The sequence below is a fragment of the Diadema setosum genome, chromosome 6, assembly GCF_964275005.1.
Source record: "Diadema setosum chromosome 6, eeDiaSeto1, whole genome shotgun sequence".
In the NCBI taxonomy this organism is placed as follows: domain Eukaryota; kingdom Metazoa; phylum Echinodermata; class Echinoidea; order Diadematoida; family Diadematidae; genus Diadema; species Diadema setosum.
This window is the reverse complement of record NC_092690.1, coordinates 9561869-9589080: the sequence shown is the minus strand read 5'-3', so window position 1 is coordinate 9589080 and position 27212 is coordinate 9561869. Positions and strand designations below refer to the sequence as shown.

The 27212-nt window shown below is 39.7% G+C and overlaps 1 protein-coding gene across 1 annotated transcript in view; it reads left to right on the top strand.

Annotated features, from left to right (window-relative positions):
- LOC140229940 (pleckstrin homology-like domain family B member 1) overlaps positions 1 to 27212 on the top strand; it is a 204233-nt gene that overhangs the window by 142077 nt on the left and 34944 nt on the right. The window contains exons 5-7 of the mRNA XM_072310141.1: positions 19439 to 19618; positions 20339 to 22083; positions 23344 to 23475. Of these exons, the coding sequence (XP_072166242.1) occupies positions 19439 to 19618; positions 20339 to 22083; positions 23344 to 23475 (2057 nt within the window). The remainder of the gene's footprint in view (positions 1 to 19438; positions 19619 to 20338; positions 22084 to 23343; positions 23476 to 27212) is intronic.

Genomic DNA, 27212 nt, shown 5'->3' with positions numbered 1-27212 from the left:
ATGATTACATAATGTTTGTCCATTGATTGGGATTGTTGACAAACCAATAGAGAGAGCCAAAGCCCCTTGAATCACCTATTATAACTGTCTGTAGTATCAACCATTCATTTGTGATAAAGACAAATGTTATGTACTAGTCTGCATATTCAGACCACTTTCTTTTCAGAGACAAATTTTGCACAACCTTTGCGAGGTTGCCCATGCAATATTTATGTATGGTATTTCCCAACATGTATTCGTCAAGGCATTTGATCCAAAATGATTGTGTCATATTGATGATAAACTGCTGATGACAATGATGATAGTAGCAGTAATGATAATGATAATTAAGCTAAAGATTTTCAAGCAAATATGTGTCAGGAAAAACTTCTTTCAAACTTTAAAAGGAGATATATGAGGCTGTTTGTAAAGATGAAACTTTGAAAGAATTAGAATGATGTTGAAAATGATTAAGAATTGTTTCAAATATTGGAAATCTTTTATTGGGAGATTGTTCATAAATTTTTTTTTTCATACCAAGTCATGTTGGACCACATGAAATCAGTTTACAAAACACCAAATAGGGCTACTCAAAACCTTTGTATTTTTTTGTATTTGTGTTCATCTATTTCAACCTCATTTTTCAGCTTAGTCAGCAAAGTTCTCTTGATTTTTCAAATTTAGCCAGCAAAGTGCTAGGCTTTTCAATAAGTTCAAAATATCATTTGGATGTTAAACTCTCCCACAGAACTCCTTTTGTTAGAATAGCATAAATATATATGATTCATGTCTGTAAGTAAAGACTAGCATTTACGTTTGTCACACATAGGTTCAAACACAACACACGCTTACACACACACACACACACACACATACATACACTCCAACATGCATACGTACCAGACTTGTCTAACAATTGAGGTTGGTAGAGGATTATTATTTCCACAGGATGAACAGTATTATAACTGCACCAAATCTTCAATCCTGGCTGCCTTAATTGCCGCGAGTGTAATAGCCAGCCCACCATGGTAGCTGTTCGTTACGCTTTGTAATTAGTGATAGATATTGCACAAGAGGTGACACTGCAGGCTGTCCTACTCAATTAATGTCAAAAAAACAAATCTGCAACAGAAGGGGAGGGGGCAAGGTAGAAATGAGAATATGCTAGAAAGCTGCGCAAGACCTAAAAGTTCCCGGCTCACTTCCTGCCATGGGAAGCCATCTGTGTGCTGTTTTTTTCGCGGGCAACGATCTTGAGACAATCAGCCTTATTTTGTATCAAAGCTCGTACAAGAACAACAAAACAGGGCACCAGCAGACCGGCGGTATGAGTTTGCGGGATGTGTTCATTTACTGCTGCAGAGTCATGATTTTCAGGGGGAGGCGAGAATGCTTACAAGGCATGAGTAAACAAGTGGGTCTGCATTAAAGAAAATTATTGTGCAGCCGACACAAGAACAGAGTTGGGGTCCTGAGAAACACACAATTTTTGCAGCTCTGCTCTGATGTCTTTTTTTAATGAGAATTCTTCATGAGGAGATGCAGCGTATTACGGAGAGTGGTACACCCGCAAGATCATATTGAGATAATTTGGATTACACACAATTAAGACCGTTGCATCATTGGTCTAGCAACCTGGGATAAAAAGAGGTAAGCTGTCATGTCAGTGCTCAAGTTTTTCTTCTTAATACACATATCGTATTGTCTATAGATCATTTGTAGAATTACTGTGAAATTGAGTCACCAAGCTAAATAGCATACTTGTTTCTCCTGGCAATGGCATCAAAGTTACTCCAAAGCCTTATGTTGGAGTAGCTGCATCATGTCATGTACTTTCTTTGTTGCTATTATTGTTGTTGTTGATGTTGTTGTTGTTTTTGTTCTTGTTCTTGTTCTTGTTCTTGTTCTTGTTCTTGTTCTTGTTCTTGTTCTTGTTCTTGTTCTTGTTCTTGTTCTTGTTCTTGTTCTTGTTCTTGTTCATGTTCTTGTTCTTGTTGTTGATATTATTTTTCAGAGAGAGTGAGAATGAACTTGACTGCAAATGGGAATCACAGAGATTCTAACACTCCCACTTGAGGGAGAATATCTCATGCTTTGAGGCTATTTATGCAAAATCTCCAACTCTCTCACTTCAGTTTGAATATCTTCCGCTCCAGATGTGTCTCCAACTTCAAGATGTATTTTCTCCCACTTAAAAGTTAGCTTTCTCCCACCCAACTTTCCTTTTGTCATATGATGTTTGAAAAATGAGTCTAAAGGCGCGGTCAGACTGGCAAAAGATCGCGAAGTTTAAGATCGCGATCTTTAAGATCTCGAAGTTTTGCCAGTGTGACCGCAAACTTCCCGCGAAACTTCTCGATCTGTTTGCGGGCGTTGTCTCCGAAGCGCAAGGCCATTGTCATGTTCAGATGTGCATTGTTACATCACAATCACTAGCCATCGGACGGCGCACTCTTTTGTCAGTCTGACCGCGCCTCAAGATAGCATTAGAGAGCATAAAACCTGTAGAGCTTCCAGAACCCATAATCGGGCCCAAACTTATATGGATCCCAGCTGCAAGGGATGTCACACTTCATACTTGTGATATGGGCTTTGTGCACATAAATGTAATGTCATCCCATAGAGGACGGTTTGATTTTGCTACAACACGCATTTCCCATAGACGCTTGCCCGAGTGTACTCGGGACTCGTCCTCATCGGGTTAATGTTCGTGAGATTAGAGTCTCCAGTTTGCTAGGGCGTCCAGGCGAGAGAATCTCCTGTTTAAGAGATGCTTGGGGTTGGAGTCTCTGAATTCATTTTCCTGAAGTGTCTCATCAGTTAGGTTGTTTGGGGACATCTTTATACTCTTTGAAATAAACATACAGCGTCCTATACACTTGAAGAGTTTGTTTGCAAAATAGTAGAGCAGATAAGCCGAAGAATTGTGCAAAATTTGACTAAAGCATGAAACTTTCACCATTGTTAGTACATGCTATAAGATTAATTTTAAGATCGGGAGGTAAGTCTGAATTGACCTCTGATGACCTCTAGAGGTCAATGACCTCAAAATCTAAGAAAATTGATATTTTGCGTCATTGGTTAATGATAAACACAGTAATGATGTACTAAAACTTAATATTTGTCACAGTGAAATTGTCTTTATGTTCCACAGAGCCCTGACAGGTTTCTACCTTTGACCTCTGATGACCTCCAGAGGTCAATGACCTCAAAATGTCAGAAAATTGATATTTTGCATCATTGGTTAATGATAAAACACAGTAATGATGTACTAAAATTTAATTTTTGTCACTGTGAAATTGTCTTTATATTCCACAGAGCCCTGACAGGTTTCTATCTTTGACCTCTGATGACCTTCAGAGGTCAATGACCTCAAAATGTCAGAAAATTGATATTTTAATGCGTCACTCATAACTGAAACACGATAATTATGTACTAAAAACTAATTTTTGTTAGAGGAATTGCCTCAATGTTCCACTGAGCCTTTCGAGTCAGATTTCTACCTTTGACCTCTGATGACCTCAGATGACCTATGATGAGGCCAATGACCTCAAAATGTCAGAACATTGATATTTGGTGCAATTGGTTGATGACAAACATGATTTAGATGTTATATTCATTTGTATTACAATTGAATTGTTTTCCTATTCCACAGAGCAAGAGAAATTACTCACGTGTCTCTACCTTTGACCTCTGAGGAAGGTGACAGGTCAATGACCTCAAAATATCAGAATATTGATATTCTATGTATAGTCAATGGTCAATTTTGTAATACCCGATGTACAATCATTTATGCTATAATAGAAGAATCTTGTCATTCCATGGAACATTGGTCATTAGCCTGTGCATTATATCCAACTTTGACCTCTCAGGACAATGAGAGGTCACTGAGGTCACATGTGTAGGCTTACCTGTACTGATGTTTGGCTTCATTGGTGTAATCGTAAATGCTTAATCATGTACAAATCACGCATTGATGTTTTGATCAAAGTATGTATGCATATTCCACAGAGCATTGGTTTATAGAAACAGGTCTCTGAAATGTGAGAGGTCAATTACTTCAGAAATAAAGCTTAAGTTTCTTGAGTGATGGCAGTGACCTCAAATACAACTGTTATGTTTGGGTTAGTTATGTAGACTAGCAAATATGGCCATTATCTCGACACTCGAGGAAAACAAGGCCCACGAGACTGATATACAGAATGTTTAATCTATTCAGTGTAAGTCTCATAGATCTTTTCCCCCATTTGTCGGACTCATTATGGGACTGGTTTGCCTAAGTGTCAAGCTCATGGGCAATATTTGCATAGTTTCCAGCCGGTGGGCCTGTATTGGCCAGTGTAAAGCTGGTGGGTTGTTACAGTATGACTGCGATGAATGACTCATGGTCCTGGAGTATACAGTCCACAGCTGCGACATCATGGACCATCTTGAAAACTTCGACATACTGTGAGGCCCAACATGCATTCCACATGAAGCAATCCTGTGTATTGCAACTAGCTATTGCCATCGAGACCTACCCAGGGAATAGATAAGCATTCATGGCAAACCATGGAGAAAGCGGATTGTGCAAAATATTTTGGAGTTATAGGAGGCTCAGCTGGAATCAAATCGCCACAGCAGCTTAAAAAGGTTATACTTCAACCAAAGACTCTCTCCAGACGAAGATACGAGTATCATAAAGTTCAGGTGTTTTGCTACTCCATGCCGCTCAGGACTGTCCTGGAATATGCATGCATCATCTGGGATCCATTCACCCAGGTGAAACATCATGAAGTTTGGAATGATCCAGAGAAGATATGCACTCTTTAGCTGCAATGACCATCATATGCAAAACAAGCAGTGTTACAGCCACACTTGAAAAACAAAACAAAGCAAAACAAAACAAAACTACAATGGCAATCCCTGTAAGAAAGTACAGCTCAGGCAAATTCAGCGATGATGTTCTGCATCAAGAACCCCACAATATCCACTCCGCAGGAAGTTGTGGCTCTATTGCTGCATTCTTCAAAAAGGGCAAATGACCAAAAATGTCAGGCATCATTTGCAAGAACACAAAGTAGGCCTACTCCCAAAAAAGGTGGCGGCTACTCTCGGCCACTGTCTCTTGTATCTCTTTGAAACACTTCAGGAGGGAGATACTCAATATTCAGCTCTGTTATTAAAGATACATATGTCTCTCTTTTTGTTTTTGCATTTGTTGTTTTTTGCTTCATATAGCTCTTTGGATACCTTCTTTAACCAATTAAGAAAAGGCTCCATGGCAGAATATTACAAGATTACACAGTATAATGAAGAAGAAGAAGAAGAAGAAGAAGAAGAAGAAGAAGAAGAAGAAGAAGGAGAATAGGAAACGAGATCTGCTGTCAATGATGCAGAGCCAATACCAATCAGTTCCATGGCAGATCTTAGTCGGCACTGCAAAGGTTTGTATGTCTCTCTCTGTTGACAAAGGATATTCTAAAGCTCCAAGTAAGTCCATGGGGTGGTTTACATTGTCTGGGCATAGAGGGTTGGGTTGAGTATATGAAGATATGATGCTTTGTTATAGCAATTAGGTCTGAGATATCTATTTTTTATGTTTGTTTTGACCATCCCGCATGGATCTCCAACGAAAAGGAATGATAATGTGTTAGACCCAGCCGCCACCGTGTTTTTTCAATAGATTTTGATATTACAGTGTAGTTGAGAAAAAAGTAACCGCTCATTGTCCTAGATGGAAGTCAAAATTGAACTGTGTGTGGAATACTCTGCATACAATTTTGGACACACACACACACACACACACACAATGCATTTTTTTAAATATAATTATTATTCCATAAGCAGCAGGCCATTACAAACCAATGAGACCATCAGACATCAATATTCTTACATTTTGATGCATATCTTTCAATATCCTCCAGAGGTCAGAGGATCATCGCTAATGTTCATGTGAAATGAGTACACGCCTTTTGAATTGCTCACTTTTATTGCTATAGAAATACACAATATGTGCATCATGTCAATCATCAAATATTGTATCAGTTTCATTTTCAGTCTTGGATTATTTTTTCTATGTACAAATAAAATAGTGGCAAAGTAAACAACTTTCACATCAAAATATAATCGAGAATACTAAAAAAGAAATAGATGTAATAACGTGCAAGGCAAATACCAGGCCTACATCATCTTAAGGTATACAGGTGAACGAAATCACCTTATTGATAAACAATTTACTTGACTGGGATAGCGACCACTGAACAATATTGTGTCTTAAAACTCTCTCTTCTTTTCAACAAGTGGAATAAAACACATGCACATACCGGGGCATTAGTTTGGAGGAGGGGTGGGGTGTGGCAGGGATAGTTGACCCCCACCCCATTAAATTCTGAGATGTGGACTATGTTTTGTTGTTGTTTTTTGTTTTTTGCTTTTTAGACAGAAAACTGCCCAAGTTTTTCACTTTTAGTGTGCATCGGATTGTTAAAATTTAATTCTGAAATGCAAAATCTCCCTTCTGTGAGAGGGGATATCTCCTTTCGATAGACTCCTTCCCCCTGCTTGGTTCCTTCCACAGATATAACATACTTTGGGGAATGATAATTTCCCTTATTCTATGAAAAATGTTTTTAAGAGATATTTTCATTTGAATTCCAAAGATGAAAAGGCTTTCCTATATATGCACGATTGTTCATTTTGGAGGGCAAGAGGCATTTGCCCCGCCTCCCGAGAAAATATGGGAGGGGGAATGGTGGGGACATAAAACTTTGCCTCCAAGTATTTCCTGAGATTGAGATTTTTTTCTTCACTTTTTTGACAGAAAATGAATTGTCACTGAACATTTTAGCTATAGTATGCACCAGATTAAAAGGCAAAATCTCCTTTGCATACCCCCTCCCCCACACTATCTTTCGTTATGTCCCCTTCCATATACGCTCAGTGCTTTTGTCCCATTTTTGTTCTATATCATCACAAAGTATGTACTAGATCTTTAATTTCAGTTCCGACATATTAAAGAAAATCCCTCTTGTTGGAGGGGGTAGTGTATCTTTCAATTAACAATCCCTCCTCGGTTTCTACCCTTAGATTTGGTACACTCCTTTTACTGATAATTTCCCAAATATTCCATCATAAATGTGATTTTTTTTTTTTTACATTTCTATTCTTACTGCAAAGGCTCCCTCGCATGGGAAGGATTGGGGGACAGCCCCTTTCATACCCTCCTCTCGCTGTATCAACCTCTCCTCCATGCATTGATTATGGCTACACATTTGGGTATGGACTTTTTTTTTTTCAAAATGGTAGTTCAACCAAGAGTGGCACGAGATCATTGAATTGCAAACAAAAGAATGCAAAAGCTCCATAATGTGGGAGGGGGATACCTCCACCCACATCCTTCTGTCGATTGGTCTTCCTCCATAGATGGCTGACTTACTACACCTTTTTGATACAAATTTCGAGGTATTCCTTCAAAAGTGCCTGTGTGCCAGGTCGTTGAATCTCATTTCTCAAAATACAAGAGCTCTGTCGAATGGGAGTGGAATACCCTACCCTCGCCAACGCTGCGCTTCCTGGGTTCCCATCCATATAGACTTGGTACACCTTGGTGATCCATAATTTTCCAAATATTCCCCAAAACGTATGCATCAGATTCTTAAAAAAAAAAAAAAAAACTTCGTCTTTGGGAGGAGGGTAGGTGAGATGCGCCCACACCCCATCAACTTCCGTATAAGTGATGACGCACACATTAAACAAGAGCTACACTGAATCACTGATTTCAGGTCTAAACCTGCAAAAATCCAATCCCCCACACACATCCTCCCCCTCCGCTTCATTCCTTTGCACCATGAACTTATGCTTTTACATATTTTCCAAGTTCCCCCCCCCCCCACGTGAAAACAGATCGACACCCCTTGCTCTGTGCACATACCCGACTTAGATAATTACCTGAAAAGTTCTGCGGAATGAGTAGCCACTTTTTTGGTAACAGAAATGCATGGTTTGTAAGCATTATAATACAATACATTATAAACAATTATTAACTATTAACTATCGCAATATCAATATTAACATCCTCACATTTCATTCGAGGTATTTGACCTTGTGTGATTTTCATAGGTGAACGGTAATGGCTCGTTAATAAACAGGGCCTACGAGTGCTCTCTAAAACATCATCATGTTTACCATTGATGATGCCAAACTATTCTGATACTTTGTGGTCATTGACCTCTCGAGATCATCAGAGGTCAAAGGCAGAAACTCGTCTGTGTGCCTTGGAATATGAAGACGATGTCATTGTACACAGATATGCTTGTTTTGTACATCCTTACCATGTTTGACCTTTCACCAATGATGTCATACTTCAATATCCTGATATTCTGAGGTCATTGACCTCTCAAGGTCATCAGAGGTCAAAGGTAGAAACCTGTCTGCTCTTTAGAATATGAAGACAATTTCATTGTAAGACAGATATGCTTGTTTTGTACATCTTAACAATGGTTACCATTAACCAATGACATCACAGATCAATATAATATTTTGAGGTCATTGACCTCCAAAGGTCATCAGAGGTCAAAGGTTAAAACCTGTCAATGCTCTGTGGAATCAGAAAATGGTTTCCCTGAAGTATAGATGCATGTTTAGTGAATCATAACCACATATATCATTCACAAATGTCTAAAAACATCGATATTTTGATATTTAAAGTTCATTGACCTCTGGAGGTCATCAGAGGTCAAAGGTAAAAACCTGTCAGTGCTCTGTTGAATCTGGAAATGATTTCCCTGTGGTATAAATGCATGTTTAGTGCAACATAACCACATATATCATTTGCAAATGTCTTAAAACATCGATTTTCTGATATCTAAAGTACATTGACCTCTGGAGGTCATCAGATGTCAAATCAGACTTACCTCCCGATCTTAAAATAAATCTTACGGTATGTACTAACACTGGTGAAAGTTTCATGCTTTAGTCAAATTTTGCACAATTCACGTGATTTTGAGGGCTTATCTGCTCTACTAAAAACCGATAAGTCCATATTTGCCAAACGGAGATATTTGCAATTAAAGGTCAAGAAAAATAAAGAGAATAATAAGAAAATTTTTGCTTCTTTTGACCATAACTTCAAAAATGTACTTTTATATGTAATGATCAATATATCATTTAAAAGGTATTATTTTGTACTTTATGACAGAGACTGTACTTCAAAATCTTCAAAAATGGACTTATCGGTTTTTGCAAACAAACTCCTCACTTCTTAAGTCAATCCGATTTATAAGCAAAAGTTGTGCAATCTATTGTGAATGTCCAGTATACATGTACTTCCTCAAGAAAAGTTACATATAGAAACCATGAAATAAGCCCAAATGAGAGTTGCCTTGGATTTGTCTAACATAGCAACAAATGACTTATGCAGGACAATTTATTAATTTTTGAGAAGGAAGAGTGAAAAATTCTTTATGAATATTTATGAATATAGAGCCCAGGACCATCTAAGTATGAATTTTACCTGTAAGATAAAAATGGATAGCAGGATTGGTTCACCTGAGTGATAAATCAGTCAAGTTGCAAGATATCACAATTGACGTCTCGGTAGAATAGGTATTCTTTCTCTTTCCCTCTATCTCTCTCCCTCTCTCTCTCTCTCTCTCTCCTTCTCTATGTAGTCTTGCAGACTGAATGACAACAAACTTTTGACAGAGACAAAAACTAGGATTCTGGTGAGCAGCTGATAAAAGTGAGCAAATGTCACAGCACCTTTAGGAAACTTTGCGCAAACTCTTGAGATGACAAAAGTATGCTCTCCCTGTTCATCAAGCCAGTTGTGCAGGGGGAAACCAATACTTCCATAGGCTCGATCTCAATCATAGGTTCTCAATATATTTCTTATCCTCACATCTTGCCACAAGCAGGTGCACTTTTTTAGTCGGGTTATTTATGATAGATCGACACATTTCATTGTCAGCTGTTTCGTGAAACAAGGAGTATAATTTTGTGAGCAAAGATGAATCCCGATACCTGGCAGGTTGGCGCCACCTACAGTGACGTCAAATCTTTGTGACGGGTAATCTTACCGCAGTCATTGTACAAGTCTCTGCTTGCTTCCTCACAATAGAACTCACATGTTTTATTTCACAGACCTTTCTTTTTTCTTTTGTTTATGTTTTTATGTAGGTTGTGATATTTTGCTCCTTGTACAAGTTTGTGAAAGTGCATCAAGTCATGCTCATCCTATAGTAGAATACTCAGATTTTTTATTGTATTATAAAACTTACTGTATGCCATTAGTATTGAAAGATTAAGTGATTTTCACAAATTTCACTCTATAGCAGAATACCATCATAGACTCTCTTCGTATGGTACTGTATAGTCAATGTAGCTATCGTGGATAAGACCACAGGCTCTTAATCGCAAGGTCTGGGGTTCAACTCCTCCAGCAGCAGTGGTTGTGCCCTTAGACATACATCACTATCCCCATTGCTTCATCCTCTGGATGGGATTCTTAGTTTGCTTACAGGCATTTTAAATGCTTCCATAGTGATATAAAATGAATGCAAATGCTAATGTTGTATATTATATATTGTATGTAAGTATGTAATGTGATATAAATGTAAGACCTCTGTTAACACATGAACATTCTAGGGGGCATTCCCCAGTCCATTAAAAGGTCCAGTCACATAGCCACAATAGTCTCAATTATTTGAATCACAATTTTGCAAAAACAGGGGTTTTTTTATATGTCAGTGGATGTAAAAATAGCAATAACCAGTAATATTCAGATTGTGATCCACATACATTGTACACCACCAAATGTGCAATGTGTCTGAAATCTACCCAGTGATTTTGTTGTTGTTGTTTTGGTTTTTGGTCTGCCATTTGATAGTGCAAATCCCACGAATTAATGAGAATTTCATGATGCAATCAAAATATTAATTTCGTACTTTTTCCACCAAAAGGTGTAATTCCACATGAAGAAGTTCAGGGTCTTTGTTGTAATGCACAGTGACTAATTTATAGAGCTTGGGGTCAAGAAAGTGCATCTCCAAAAGAGCTAAAAACAAACAAAAGCAAACAACAAAGGACCTGTATAAGGATTTGGTAGTCTATGTTTCCAAACCAAACCTTTTTTCCCTCTGTCCTGAACATATCTTGAGGATCTGTGGTCTGTTTGAAGAAAGGTGATTTTATGTAAATTTGCAAGAGTGAATGGACATCAAACAATGCACTGGTGCAGCCGGATGAGCTTGTTGTGGTGAAGAGCCCAGCACTAATTTGTAGTCTGGAGGGAAGACTGAGAGAGGAACTTCAAGGGGCCATCTCCCCTAACTTTTTTATGACATAGTCGTTTGCGTCAACTATTCTCTTTCTGAAGCGATGACACATGGTGAAGTCAGACTCGGGGACAGCATGTGCGTTAACACTCCTGTTGATAGCTGAATTCCTCCCTATTTATCTCATCACGCATCGCTGATTCTTCCCCTTGTTGTTTGGCACCGCGACTTTCCAGCGCAGATATGTGCGAGAGAGGCCCGTTACGCATTTACGCCGTCACTTCCAGATCCCCCCTATGTCACCACCGGCTATTTTTAGGGAACAAGACTTCTGACAAACAATTTTTAGATAGATACACTCATTAGAGTGAAGTTCATCAGTTCGTGGGCAACATTAAGCAGGTGAAAAGTGCAGAGAAAAGTTGTGGAAGACTTTAGCATATAAGAAGCTTTTAGTGATACATCTGAAGCCGAAAGGTGAAAGAAAGGTAAGGCTGTTTTTTCGGTATTAGCGTATATTCGAGAACTTGCGCATGTTGATGTATGCTCGAATTCGGCAGTTTTATTGTTAGTTGCTGCATACGTAGAGCTGAGCATACCTGCTCAGCTGCATTGATCATTTTCGACTTGCTAAGGGTAGGCACGTGACCAAGCTGGCTACAACAGACAGACATATTATTTAAGCGGTCAACATCCTTGAAAGTTTGAACAAAGTTTTAACCCACTGAGGATGGGCTGATTTTGCTACAACTTGCATTTCCCATTATAGACACTTGCCTGAATAATATACTGTGGACTCATCCTCTAGGGGTTAATCAGCTATTGCAAGTGTCTCTGTGTAGTTTGTCTTTTTTCTTCCAGACGAGGCGGTATGGAGTATGTTCTCGCCGAAAATATGGCAACTTTATGTCCATGACATCTGCTCCTACGACAATAGCTCCCATGAAATATCTGCACACTAAGGCCTAAGCCAAACATAGATTCTACCTACAAACATAGCCCTTCAATACCCTAATCCTAATCCTCACATCAAACTTAACCTAAAATCCTACCACAACCCTGACCATAACCCTATGTCCTTGGAGAAAGTATGACCGGAGCTATTACCCGTTCACACACAAGGGAAAAAGTGCGATTTAAAAATCTATTTTCTTTTCGCGATCAAAATTTCGACATTTTTTCCAGTGTGGACAGAAAAATCTCACTAATTACCGCGATCCTTATCGCGATCCAACTCGCACTATTAGTGCGATTTTTCAGAATAATCGCGATTATTTTGCCAAGCGTCGTGTGTGTGAGCGTGATCGAGATTCGGAAATCGGTATTTTTAATCCCATCGTTCGTAGCACGTGCAAAACTCTATTGGGATTGCAGGGTCAGTCTTCGGTCATGCAAGATTCGCGCATGCGCAGTTTGGCCCCTGATCGTTCTTTCCTTGCTGCGAAGTGCGATTTTTCCCTGTGTATGAAAGGTCAAAAAAAAAATTGAAATTTGGATCGCGATTGAAATTTCGATTTTCGTTGTTTGTGAACAGGCCTATTGTCGCAGAAGCACTTTTGTGTCTTGCCACCCTTTTGAGGAGATGTCTATGCTTCCTTATTATGATAATCAGCCAGCCCTGGCAAAATTTTAGAGACTTGCTTTTGATAAATCAGAACAAATTTACAAAGCGCAAGAGACAAGATCTCATACCGACATATTCTGTATCCACCGTATCTTCATGAGTATAATGTAACTGCGACTTGTTTTCACAAGTGGTTGAATTTGCGCTTAGGAACTACGTTGACAGAATGAGAAAGAAGTGTCATTCTTCTTCAAGGGAAAAGTTAACGTTTTAAAAATAATAATAGTAATGAAATTTTTGTAGCGCGTAAAACAAATGAATGTTCCCTATGCACTTTACAATATTATCATAAACATAATTAACAAATTACTTTCATTACACACACACTCCCACTTTTCAGAAGATACATACATGGCATTTGTGTTATGTTAGGCAATACTGCATTGAGTTGTTGATTTCTTAAATATGTTTTCAAAAGGTGAAATTCACAAAAAATAAAAGTAATGCAAAATACGACATGTGAACAGTACATTACTGTATTTGTCATAAATATTGTTAGGTTAAAAAAGTGTCATGAGATGATCTTGGCTCCTTTGTTGAAAGTGATTTGTAGAAATTGCAATAAGAATGCCAATTTCCATTGGTTTTGGGACTAAATTTCTTGTCTTTTCTATTGAAATGACTTTTTTTTTTAGGGGGGGTTCAAACTATTTTGTGCGTTTCAAGGTATGCAAAAATGAAGTTACGTGAGACTCTAAAATACATGTAGCTGTCAGGAACTTTCTTATGCAGGTGAATAACTCCCGGTGAGTGACTCTGCAGTAAGTAGAGGGTAGACCAGTATGAGGGTATATCTCTCTCTCTCTCTCTCTCTCTCTCTCTCTCTCGGAAAATGTGTCGCCAGATAAGTGGTGTGTATGTCCTCTCCGACACGGCTGTACTGTTACGATTTCAATTAGCTATGGGTGGTTCCTCTTCCTTTTTTTCTTTTTCTTCTTCTTCTTCTTCTTCAGTCTGCCTCCATCTGTTCATTAAAACTTTTGAGCTCATTTAAAAACTGGGGGAAGATGGTGAGAAAGGGATGAATGACTTTGCAAAAAAAAAAAGAGATATGAAAATGAAAATATGATTTTTAAAGGACTGTGAGTCATCTGATGACCATTTTTAATAAAGCAGGAGTGTACAAATTTGGTAGATTATGCAAAATTTTGGCAAATTTATGATTTCAGCAGATTTAGGAAATTAGGAGAGCTGTTGTGAATATTGGGCCCACAGATAATTCTTTGATGCAAATGATGTTCAGTAGAGAAGTTTTGAATAAGGCTGGTGATGAATATCTTCAGAAATAATGTGCTAATAATCAGCATTGGTAATGCTATAAAGACTACAAGATATTACCTTTTCAAACAATCTATCAATGTTGTGTTTTCCTTTTTGTTGTTGTTGGTGGTTCTTAAAGGCACCTCATTCAATATTGAATATTTACGTTTTTGTAGATAGAGACAAATTCATACTAAAATATATTTCTTAAAGCTTCTGATAAATTCCTATGTCAGTCATTCACTTGAAGATGTATGGGAATCCCATTTGCATGCCTGAAATGAAGAGTTGTATAAATACAGTGGTATGTTGAAGAGAGTATCATTTTAGAAACTCCCATAAAGTATTGAAAGTGGAAGGTAACATTTAGTACATTTTTATTGACCGTTAGATTTTGAATTGAATTTTTTTCGGGGCTCACCGTAAATTCCAGTACATTACTAGGCTACCTTTGCAGACCCATGCACTGCATGTGTGTCCATCATGTATATTTTGTGAAGAAAGTTCATCAAAACTTATAAACATTTCTATATACATTCTTGCCACACACTCTATATGTTATTACATCAGCTCTTATACTTTTAGATTTGTGTTTATAGATAAAAAAAATACAGAGGACTGCAACAAACAGGCTTAAGTGTGGCTGACACACAGAACTACTGAGTAGTTGAGTTTTGTGCATTATTCAAATTGTAGATAACTGTTGACTTCCAAGTTTCTCAGCAGTGGCCTAAACAAGTCCCCTGAGGTTCATATTTAATGTTTTGCTGCATTTTGGGAGGTCTGTAAAAGGTATCACCTACCTTTAAGGGCCAAAATGATTAACTACTATTTCCTATCCTGAATGGTATGCTTTTGAGTCAATAGTCGCAGATTTTACCGTTATTCATATGGGGTACAGTGTATATATCTTCTATCCGTGTTCCTTTTCTATCACAGAGCATACTTTAGTATTTCTGATGAAATTTTTGCTGATGTTTGTATCAAACAGATCATCTGCAAAGCATGCATAATTTGGACCTCACACACGTGCTTTGCATGGGACAAAAAAAAAATAATGAAATTTGAAAATTAAAAATAATGAAATCTGTTACTCCTGTAACATACTTGCCAACTAGTAAGATTTTATCAGATTCAGTAAGATTTTTTACATTAAAAATAGCAAAATCAGATTTTCTGTCAGAGAAATCAGATTTTTAAAAAATATTTAGATATACCTTTCATGTGTATATTCTGAAGATTTGACCGAAAGTAAGATTTTTAACTTCAGTTTGCATATAAAATAAGATTTTTGCAATCCACGAGTAAAATATTTCATCTTGAAATGTTGGCAGGTATGCTGTAAGCAGGAGATAAAGGGACTACAGAAGGTTGGAATATGCATTTATCATCGCTCTAGAGTATGACTTGCAGAATCTCCATCTCTCTCTGTCTCTCCCTCTCTTTCTCCCTCTCTCTCTCTCTCTCTCTCTTTATATCTCTCACCCTCCCCCTTCACCTTTTTTTTTTTTGCTTATTTCTCCGAGTTGTCAGAGCAACTTGACCAACAAATTTGATGTAAGGAGGGGAACAAATTTCCCCAAGACAAAATTCAGGTCATTGTGAATGATACACATAGCGACAAATTCTAGATGTGGATTTCTAGGTCCTTGTTCCATTTCCCTTCCTTCCCCCCCCCCCCCTTCCCCCCCCCCCACCCACCCAGGGTATTACAATTAACTTTCACTTTCAGATCATAGTGATATCAAAAGGTGCATACTCACAGTACGTAGCTGTGATCATACATCTCACGTTTATAGAACTTTATTACATACACTGTATGACTTTTTATCCAGGGTAGCCCCTTGATTGTAACCACTGTTCTCCCTGTGCGCCCTGACATTATTTTGCCCAAGTTTTACCAGCCAGGCACCCAGATTTATACCTTGGGCAGAAAAGGGGAGAGTAGGCTAAAGAACTGGTCTACAGATGTATACACTGGGAAAGATTTGAACTCTGCACTCAGGGTTTCTATAGGCCTGGACCTGTAAACATGTACGTATCTACCATCATTCAATTGTCCTGTTCGCTCTTACTCAAAATGTGTTTGTTTGGGGTTTTTTTAAATCAATTTCTGCGATGCTGTGCAAAAACCATTATTTCTTATGTGTGAACACAAAGATAATCATCAGCTTTCATGATACACATTGTGAAGCTAAAATCGACTGAGAGGCACTGCTAAGTGGCTTGCTAACTTTACAGCTAGGTCAAGTTTGGATGGATCACTGAAAACTGATGAAAAATCTTGGCAAGTTGAAGCTTAATGCCTGGGCACATGAAGGGTTATTGAATGTCAACTCTAGCGATGGTAGTGTCCCGTAATGAGTCACAAAGGATGTAGATTAGCATGCGTCATCATCAGTCGCAACATTAAATATAAAATTTTAGCGGTGTTGATACTGACACAAGAAGTATGCAGGGCATTCATTCACTGTTTGACACTTGAAGGGGAAATTTACAAATTGAGTGCTTTATTTGTCCATGACTTCCAATGTTGATAGAATACTCTCACAATTGGCCTCAATTTTAAGCAAATGATAATGGCTAGATGTTCTGTATCAATAACCTCGATTAAGGATATCTCCAACTTACAACTTATCATTGCTGCAGGAACAAAGCTGCAAATGTACAGTTTGTATCTCCTGATTGAATTCCTTTCCTTCCTATTCAGCATTTTTGGTTTTGAAACAGGACATGACTCATAAATGTTTATCATTTCAGAGATTCCACTCTGAATCGTCCCAATTCACATCTCTGATTTTTACTCAAATCCAGGACATGCGCAAACTTCCTGGAATGAAGTGTTACCAAGAGGAAGTCTGCTACAATAATTGTTCAGTAAAGTCATCAAGCTTGTAGAAAGAAATACATAAGAGTCACTCCATCTTGGCATTCTGTCTTGTAATCACCACCCCCTGATAAAATCATTTCTCTCACTTAGATATTCTTTGTTTCCTTCCTTCATTTGTTTATTTTCATTCCTTCATCAGTGTTGACTCTCTTTGATTTCCCTTTACAAGTATTTTGACATTTAGCATTGTTTTAGCTCTTCTTTCTCTTCTATTTTTTTGTGTGTGTGTGTGTGTCCACCTGAAAAGTTTCCCACGGTTACACTTCTTGACATTTTTGTTTATTTCTTTTTTATTTGGGGATGTGATGTTGAGTCATTCCTGTTTCCATTTCTGTATTTGTTTGTTTGCTTGTTTGTTCATTTGTTTGTTGAATTGCAGCAAATAGATACCTTGTTCACATTGCAAATTTAAAAAAAAAAAAATGATTGTGCAAGCATGGTATGAAAACTTTAATCTGGCATTGTGATGTGGTTATGTATGCTACTAAAATGATATATGCTTTGCATATTCAGTTCTTTATTTTACTATCATAGAACAAAAAAAAAATGTTTTTTAGAGGAAAAATATGTGCTGACATTATACAGCATAACAGAGAGTCATGTACTGACAAGTGATACATTATAGAGTGCAACGCTGATTTTTTAAACTGTTGAGAACGAGTCCTGAGTATACTCTGGCAAATGTCTATGGGAAATGCATGTTGTAGCCAAATCAGCCCGTCCTCAACGGGTTAAACAATCACTTGAATGGATCCAATTTGCAGTCATTCCAACTTCAGATGCTATATCGCATCATAAGTGACATTAAAGATGGCTGCAGCATTCAAGGGAAATTTTTACCAAAAAAAAAAAGCATTTAATTCCCCTGAAAAAAAGAAAACTGTGACAGTCTCCCAGTTGATGTCACATAATTACAAATCCAGGATCAATGGCTTCTGATGGATAATGAATTTACCCACATTAGGAAGTTCTTGTCTAAGAGTGCTCCAGCTTTTCAACAACAACAAAAAAGCAAACAAACAAATTACCATGTAGCCATTTTTTAAGAGTTTTCACATGATTGTCCGCCAAACAATCCCCTCGTCTTGCCCATGTCTTGACTGGGGTACCACCTTCTGACTCCTGATGCCGGCACCCCTGGCAAACCGCATTTGAACCCTCGATTTCCTGGCGTACCGTCATGTGCAGCGCCGTCAGATTCCTCAAAATAGTGTCGCTTCGCATTCCCAGCCGGGGAACAATGTGGCCTTGCGCTGCAGCGTCACATTTCGGCATTTTCCCCCCTAGAGTTTGAGAGTGAACAAGGGGGAACGGTAGAAGGGTGGATCTGATTGGATTGTTGAAGACTTAAAAAACCAAATCCATCTCCTTGTGAGAGCTTACAGTGTTGTTTTTAGAATATAAACCCACCTGAAGCATTAAGAGCTGAAATGACTTCAGTAAACATGATATCTTGAGAAGACATTGGTTTGATTATCAGTGAAAAAAAAGACAAAAAAAAATAAACAATTTAACATAGGTCTGCCTCAATGAGAAACATATAGCATAGACATCCGTCTCATTGAGAAAAATATTGTAAAATGAGGAATGTTTGTGTGCATTTTAATTCCGCAAATTTTGCAAGAGCCAAGATTTGCAAAATTAAAATGCACGCAAAAGTTCTTGGCTACACTATTATATGCATCGAATGCCAGAGGCAATTTGCAAAAATTGCCCGTAAACAAAAAAGCAGTCGGCTCCAATCCGTGGAAATTTCATGCTGCGAAAATATCTAGCTTTACAGTAGGCCCTATTACATAACTGTGCTTATGTTGTGATTGTAATTAGTAAAAGTTTAAACAGTTGAGGTTGGAGATGCAAATGTTGGCATTGCATGTTGTCGTTGATGTTGACGTTGAAGTTGAGGTTTACTGATCGTGAATCTCGGTCCAATTCATGACCTTGATCCTACTGTCGAAAAAGATATCGATGTCGCTTTGATATTGATGGTAATGTTTAGGTTGATCTTCAAGTTGATGGTAATGTTGAAGCTAGTGGTAGTGCTAAAGCTGATGGTAATTTTGAAGTTGTTGATAATGTCAAAGATGATGTCGATGTTGAAGGTGATAATAATATTGAAGTTGATGGTGTTCATGTTCAAATTGATGGTGATGGTAAAGGTGATGATAATGTTGAATTTGACATTTGGGTTTTGAGTGTTCTACAGATATATGGAGCTATATAAATGCCGTTCATCATTATCAATTACCATCATCATCATCATCTTCATCTTCATTATATCAAAGTTACTGTAATGTTGAAGATGATGGTTAAATTGAGGTTAATAGTGATGTTAAAGCTTACGGTGGCATTGCAGTAACATTGCACCTGTTGCAGGCAAGATACTTACCACTGCAATGTCCTCTTTGTCTGTCCATTCATTTCTGCCAGGTAAAACCAGAGTGGGCACGACTGAGGCTAGTGTGAAGCAGGATATATTGATCACAGGAAAAGATGTCCTACCCGAACATTGCTGTGTGGAGAATATGAACGATACTGTGGTGCTGTATCCCATAGGACCGTGCAGTGTCGACGGAGACAGAATTACCAGCCCTACAAAACTCACGCAAGGTAACATACAGAAGGAGAAATTGATCTCTTTTTTTTTCTTTTCTCTCTCTCTCTGGGGGGGGGGGGGGGGGTGGCTTAACACTCATCCATACAGAGTCTTGGTGTTATGTTGCAGATACTTGTACAGTATAAACAATCAAATTAGTTTGAGCCTACCCTATTTACACTGTTAAAAGAAAGATTTTTCTTTTTATTTGTTGTTGTTTGTATACATCAACTCCGCACTCATCAAAGCAAGTGTTGATGAAATCCATACGTAAATTTGTGGTTATCAAAAATGGTAGACAGATAAGTGTATAGGCAGTGGCTGCACCATCTTTACACCTGAAAAAGTAGCTTTGCCTTAAGAGCATATCGTAGGCATTTGAGCAAAAAATCCCTGGGTTTTGCTTTCTTGATTAAAATGTTCCCATCTTGTCATGAAGGTGATTTTGAACAATTAGATGTGCAAACTGCATTCCAATGCAGTCAGGTCACATGTTAATGCTTTTGTGATTTCTTTTCTTTTGGTAATTGATATTCCATAAATGGCATTGACCTGAATTTATTGTCATCATGCGAAAGTCATCAATTCATATCTTCTCACCTTTTGTAATTTATGTAGAGGGTCTCCCTCCTATGACCAAATACATTTCATAATCTGCAGTTAAAAGAGGTATACCCAGTGAGATAAATGTTATCTTGTCGTAAATAATCGTTGACTGTTGGTCTTGCCACTAGGAGCCATGCTGTGCTTCGGGAAATCGTGTTTCTTTCGCTTCAACAACCCGTCCGAGGCCAAGCAGCTGAGGAAAGGTCTCGCGGGAAGACAGAATGGCATGGACAATGGCTGCCACACGAGGGCGGTTTACGGAACTGATGCCCAGAATGGCAACCACAAGAACAGTGGTGATGACGCCCCCCACAACAGCGTGGCATTTCCCGGTGCCATGACAGCACCCTCCGGGCAGCCAGTACACCTACGACTGAACAATACGAACAGTAACCACAATGCGGTGCCAAAGAGCCCACTGGAGGAGAGTATAGAAGCGGAACTCCAGGAGATCATGAGGCAGGTAACCGCTGACAATGATCTTTTGTCGGAGACGTACGTCAATAAGTACGCCCTCTCGGAGTCACCGGAGAAACCGGAAAATGATGATGCAGTGTTTGCCCCCATAACCGGTCTCACCATGAATCCCGACGTGTGGGCAGAGACAGTGTCGGGTGCTTCCAGTACTACGATGTTTCCCTTTGGGAATCCTTTGGAGTTGCGCGAAACTGCCATCTGCGATGACGAATTTGATGACAATGATGGTACAAATGCAACAAATGACTATCAACCTCCTGTCAGCGCCATCAGATCAAAGTTTGAGGATGGCTCAAAATATACAGATAGTGGTTCGTCAAAAAAACTGCACGTCGGTGTCACCACGAGTCCGCGGGGCACACTTGAATTGATGAGAGGACCTCCCCATTCACCAAGTCGGGTCAAACTTGGTCAAAGCAGTCTGTATTCAAACAAAACGCCGCCCAAGAAGTCGGACCAGGCGGACCGCTCATCAAGTGGCTCAAGCCTCAGTTCGACATCTCTCACCACGGTAACAAGCAATGCAACCGAGCGGGAATCATCCAGTTCTGATCAGTCTGGTCTGAGCTTAGCGTCCTCAGCAAGTTCAGAGATCATCGGCCAGAGTCCCCTGATGTCGCCCAATCAGAATCAAGTCCAAGCTGCCATGCCCGACATGATTTCCCCAGCGACAAACATTAATGGCAACCTGACACCGATAGCAGCGGAGACCCCGCCAGAGATCAGCACATGCATCCTCCCACCAGAACTGAGCCACCTGCTGCAGGAGGCAGAGCCGAGGCACACGTTCATCATGGACCCCAACGAGTTTGAGGATCCGGAGCAAAGGGAGTTGTGTAAGCAGCACATGGAAGCCGTGGCCCAGCGCAAGAAGGAGCAGGAGCTGGCCACGCAGGAGCGGCTTCGCATGGAAGAGATCCTCAACATCTGTGCCGAGTACCAGGAGCAGATGAAGACGGGAAAGAGCGGGTCCAAGCCCTCGGACAGCGAGCTCAGCGACAGCACCATCGAGAGTGGATCGTCGACGCCCGTCGACCGCCGCACCCCTACCTCCACCGTAGACACCACGCCCTCCTTTTCCAAAGCCCTATCAGTACTGGAGACCAACATGGATGAGGTGGAGTGTGCGCCGGAGGTCTCACCCGCACTGGAGGCATCCGAGTCGTCAACGATCTCTGCTTCATCCATGACACCGACAGCGGAAGGCAAGCCCAAGGTATGGCTGGAAAAACTCAAGGACCCTGATGCGCCTGCCGAAGTGACGGAGGCACCAAGGGAGGAGACCGCACCGCAATCGGTGAACGGCGTTCCGGAGGAGGGATCCCCGCCTCCAAAGCCTCCAAGGTGTCGATCGAGCCTGGAGGGCATCGATGAGATCAAAGTCGGGGACGAAGTGGTAGGTAGAGGGCATGGCTGAGTGCATGATCATGTGACATGTAGAACAATCAGGTGACTTGATGTTCTAAGGTCAAACCAAGGAAGTGTTTCTTGTTTTGTCTTGTTGTCAGTGCATGTCAGCATGTATGCTAATGTTTGCTTCTTCTCAACTCTCTCTCATTTTTGAAATTGCCAAAAACCAGACTCTGGCAAACCAGAATTTGATTTTGCATTCCCTATCTTCTCTCATTAAAACTGATCTCATGTACCAATTTTTTTAGTTTCCCCCTCCCCAACAAGACAAAACTTATATTGTGTGAAACTCTTAATTTGTAATTTTCCCTTGTCTAGCAACAACTTCTTCAGTTTATCAGGCTGTCACCAAGAACAGCATAAGTAGATTAGCGTAGTGTTGCAAAATTTTGTAATTTAATTTCAGTCTAAGACACTTTACTTCAGTGCTTCAGATTTGTATGGGTAGCTGTTTCTTTGCCACTGGCCCATTTATTGCTCAGAAGTTATGGTTTTTTTTTACAAATTGATTATCTTTGACCTGACCTGTACTTCTCTTCTTCCATGGTCACTTTGCAATGTTCACAGTGTCCTCGTTCATTCGTTTGTTTTCTAATGTGTACATAAATTTCATTATCAGTTTAATTGTTTGGCACATGACCACTTCTGTAGAGCATTTTCATCACTTTTCTCATTGTTCTCAGATTTATACAAACTTTGCTCTATCAAAATGAGTATTCCGTCATTTTTCCATGTATGACTAGGATTTGCACACATTAAAAAATGATGTATGAAATTCAAGATATAAATATGATTGTAATCTGCTAATTATTTAAGGATATACAATATGTATAATGGAAGAAAAAAAAAACAGAGCTATATGTGTGACAGCCAAACAACAGTGAGGTTTTGATTTCCGTTTCATTTTCGTTTGATTTTTGGTTTGATTTTGTAGTAATCCTCATTTCTCATTGTGTTCAATTTGATGATTTTGATTTTGTTTGCCTCTCTTCTTTCCCCCAACTTACGTCCTTCTGCGACTGACTCTTCTGCCAATGTTCTTCAACCCCGGTTCTACCCTCCCCTCTCCTGCCATTGATGCTGCTGTTGACTTAACTGCCATTCCGCTCGATACTTGCAATTTGTTCTCCCCAACGTCCGGCAATCTTGGTTCCTTGCATGACAACTTTCTACTCCTCTTCGCTTTTCCTGTCGCTGGGGGAACGAACATTCATTTTATAAAACAAATATTGCACAAAAAATATAGCTGAGCATGGACAATATATCAGAGGCGATGGAGAAGCTGGAAGAGGCGAGACTGAAGTCGATAAAGCGGGTGGACGAGCTTGAGCTTGAGGTGGAAGAACTCGAGATCCAGGTCGCCGAGACATTTCAAGAGGTGCTTGTAAAACTCTTCTTTAACTTTATTGTAATCTCTCTAATTTCTTTCTCCATTATCTAACACTCAACTTTTTATAGTAATACTTCAGTGCGCTGCGTTTCAGATATCCCTGCCACGCTGATTTTGTGCCGTGCTTAGGCACGGGATAAGGTCAAGTGGGATCCAGGGTAGCTGCCAGACAGGAGTCTGATGGCAGAACATGTCGGCTGCTCGCTACAGGTGGCACCTTGCCTGTCACAACATATGAGACAGCCGGCTGTCCGAGACATCGCAATCAAAGGACTTAAGATGCAGGGTGCAGTGTGTGCTTCTTCCCTTGGGACCTGGGAATTTCCTCAAGGTGAAATGTACAAGTGCCCAGGTGGCAATTTATGTCTAGGGGAGTACCAGGGAAAAGTTACCGAACACCCATCCAGGGATCCACAAGTGCTCTTGTGGTCACCCAAGTACTGATGGCATCATACACGAAACCACATGTGTGGGACTGGGCATAACTATTATCTAGAAACTCCACCTTCGGAGGTTATGTGTCACGGAACCACAGGGAAGGCGTTTCACATTTGACGTAGTGATGAATTAATATGTGGTTTGGGGATTTAATTGAGAGTAATGGTATGCAATCAGGGATTTTCATACATTATGGCCACCCACATCAAACTTCTTGTCAGAAAACTTGTATAGCTTATGTTGTGTGCTCATTTAGTGTCTATTGCCCATTGGTGTAGGGGTTATTTAGTGGACAGTTTCTTAAGCAGTAGTATTCTTATTTAGAGTAAAGTCAAGTATCTAGTTACCATTTGAGATCAAAAGAAGATATGCTTACGTCCCAGGCTCCTACAATTTTCCCTGTATGTATGCTATACGGTATTTCATTATTTTTACCAAAGTCATGAAGGAGACCAACCCTCTCACATTTCTGGCCTCTGGGAACATTTATCTGGGAAGAAGTCTAGAGCAGAAATAGTCTCTTTTCAAGGCTGATGATGTAGACAGACAACAGTAATTTGTATACCTAATACTTGACACCATTCAAGGACATAAGTAATCCACAATGTATGTTCAGACTTGAAACAGTGGCCCTCAGCCTTGTAGACAGACTACTTCTATCTCACAAAGGTCATCCAACCTTAATATTACAGAGGCCCCAGTCTGATGGAAAATATCGGCACAGAAAGCACTATTTGCAGAGAGAAAGTATAGCGTAGAAGAATAGTAAAATACAACCCTCTGTACATTGCAGCTGGCATTTTATAACAAAGCCCTGTATTGAAAGCATGGAATCACAGATATTTAGCAGAAATCAAGCACAATACAGTATAAATGTAGACGTGAAATAATATGTCTTGGAGTCAAAGGGGGCCTGAGCTTTCGATCCTAGCAGAATCTTCGTCAGAGGCAAAATATATGTCTTATCAGTAATGTAGAGAAAATAGGATATCCGGTGACACCACATTTGCTCCTGCAACAATTACTCTGGTCTTATTGTCTCCTAGTACTTAGGGTTAGGGAAAAGGTCGTGATAGGGTTTTAGGTCTAGTTTGATGTGAAGATTAGGATTAGGATTAGAGTTATGTTTGTGGGTAGAATTTATGTTTGGCTTTAATAGCATAGGGGCATGGGAGCAATTGTAGCAGGAGGAAATGTCATGGAACCAGGATATCTAGCTTCAAGAACCTATTCTAACTAAAACAGCAACTCTATAAATGTAATGATTTTTTTTTTTAATGTGCACTGTACAGAAGAGGAAGGTGAGACAGTTAAGTGCTAAATTTTTCAAAAAGGGAAATCCCTCTGAATCCTGGTGTACCTCATGATCGTGCCCCAACTGCTGCGTCCCAGCTGAGAGATTTTTCTGCGATGTTGTCGTGACTCGTTCGTTTCGCCGCCGCGTGGGAAAAATCGGTGCTTCCTGTCTCTGCCCGAGTGCAACCTTGGCTAATTAATTACGGGAATGTTGTTGGTTATCTGAATGTGCGATTGGACAACCTGCCCATCTCTGATATCTCCTGTACTGGGAATTCACTTTTTTTTTCTCTTTCTTTTTTTACCCCTCTTCCTCCCCCATCCCCCCCCCCCCCCCCCCCATCCAACCCCCGTCCACCCCTTCACCCCACTCAATCCCCCTCACCCCTTCCATCCCTTCCAGGGGTATTTATTTCCAGGTACAGTAGTAGCCTAATTTCAGACTTATTTCCAATATATTTTATCATTCATTCTGGAATCACACAAGAGCAGTTGTAGCTAACCCTTGCCCCTTTTTTAAGGTCTAGAGCGAAACACATCATGCATTCATGATTGCAGTAGATATTAGGAAATTGTAGTTTTACAGTTTTCATTTTATTCCAATATGTCTCTCTCTCTCTCTCTCTCACTTTCCCCTAGCCCTCTGGGATGATCTTTTCTTTCTCCATCTTCTTTTTGACCTTTGACCATCATACTTCCTTTCTTCCTAACTGTGCTCAGCTGTAGCCTTATTTCAAGGCATCATGGATTTTCTCTCCCCCTCCTCTCTGTCTCTCATCATGTTTTATCATTTCACATTTCCGATGCCCTTTCTTTATCCTGTCGTGCGAACACTTCATCTCCTGCCTAATTTCCCATAAGAGATTCCTTTGAGTATTGCTCTTGTCGAATCTGCAAATTTATCGAGCAGACTTTAAAACTGTTTTGAATTCTTTCTAGACAGAATGGAAATAAGGCTACAAGAGGAAAGGACATTGAATCCCTCTTGCGCATAATTATCGATCTATTTTTTGTGATGAGGGAAACATAGCCATCACTCCACAAACGGAAAAGGCGACAAAAACTCAAAGTTGACATTTCCAGCGTGTCATGTGAAGTGAAAAAAGGGGGAGGAAAAAAATCCTGTTTCAGAAAGGGAGAATTCACATATGGGGAGGCCTTTGTTGTTGGTAGCCTCTTTTTAAGGCTGCCTTCTTTCTTGTGGTTTAGCTCTTGTCTTGCATTACATCCCAGTGCTTGCTTCTCTTGCAATGTCTGCAGTAAGAGGATCTTGGATGAAGGCCACATCATCAAAGACATACACACAGCTTCGCAATGATAATCTTCACACATACTCCTGTTTCTGATATCAGTCATTGCCGCATTGGAGCTGAGAGCAGCCTCGAAATGTTCCCCCACATGTTTTTCGACCCTCTCTCCGGCGGCTTGTACCCCAAAATCGGTGGCGGCTGCTGGAACCCGCTGACAGATTGTGTTTTCTGCCCTGCCACACGTTGGACAAATTCGCTCACGCCCAAAATCAGAGCTCCATCACACTGAATCTAGGAAACCTCTGGCGGATCCACTCTCCTCTCCTTTGTATTGTAATCTCTCATTATTATCATTTTTATTTCCTTTGCCTCTGGTTGGCGATGTCATTTTAATCACGACATCCGACTTGCAGTGGATCCCTGGATATTTTTTTTTTTTTGGGGGGGGGGGGCTGTGATGATTCTTTTGATGGGGCAACAGAAAAGGGACATGTGGAGTTAAAGTTGCAGACTGACACACATTCTTTGGTTTGGAACTCCCAGATGTTTCATATCAGGGTTCCGGGTTTACTGTCTCAAATATTGTTTTCATATGGGAATGTCAGTGTCTTGCAATGTCTGACATAATTGATCAATAATAGAATAGAAATCAAAGAATAAACATGTGAAGATGATTTAAATTTGTATATGAGATCTCTCTTGCCCTTTCCTGTGGATTTGATAGGTATTCTATTATTATGC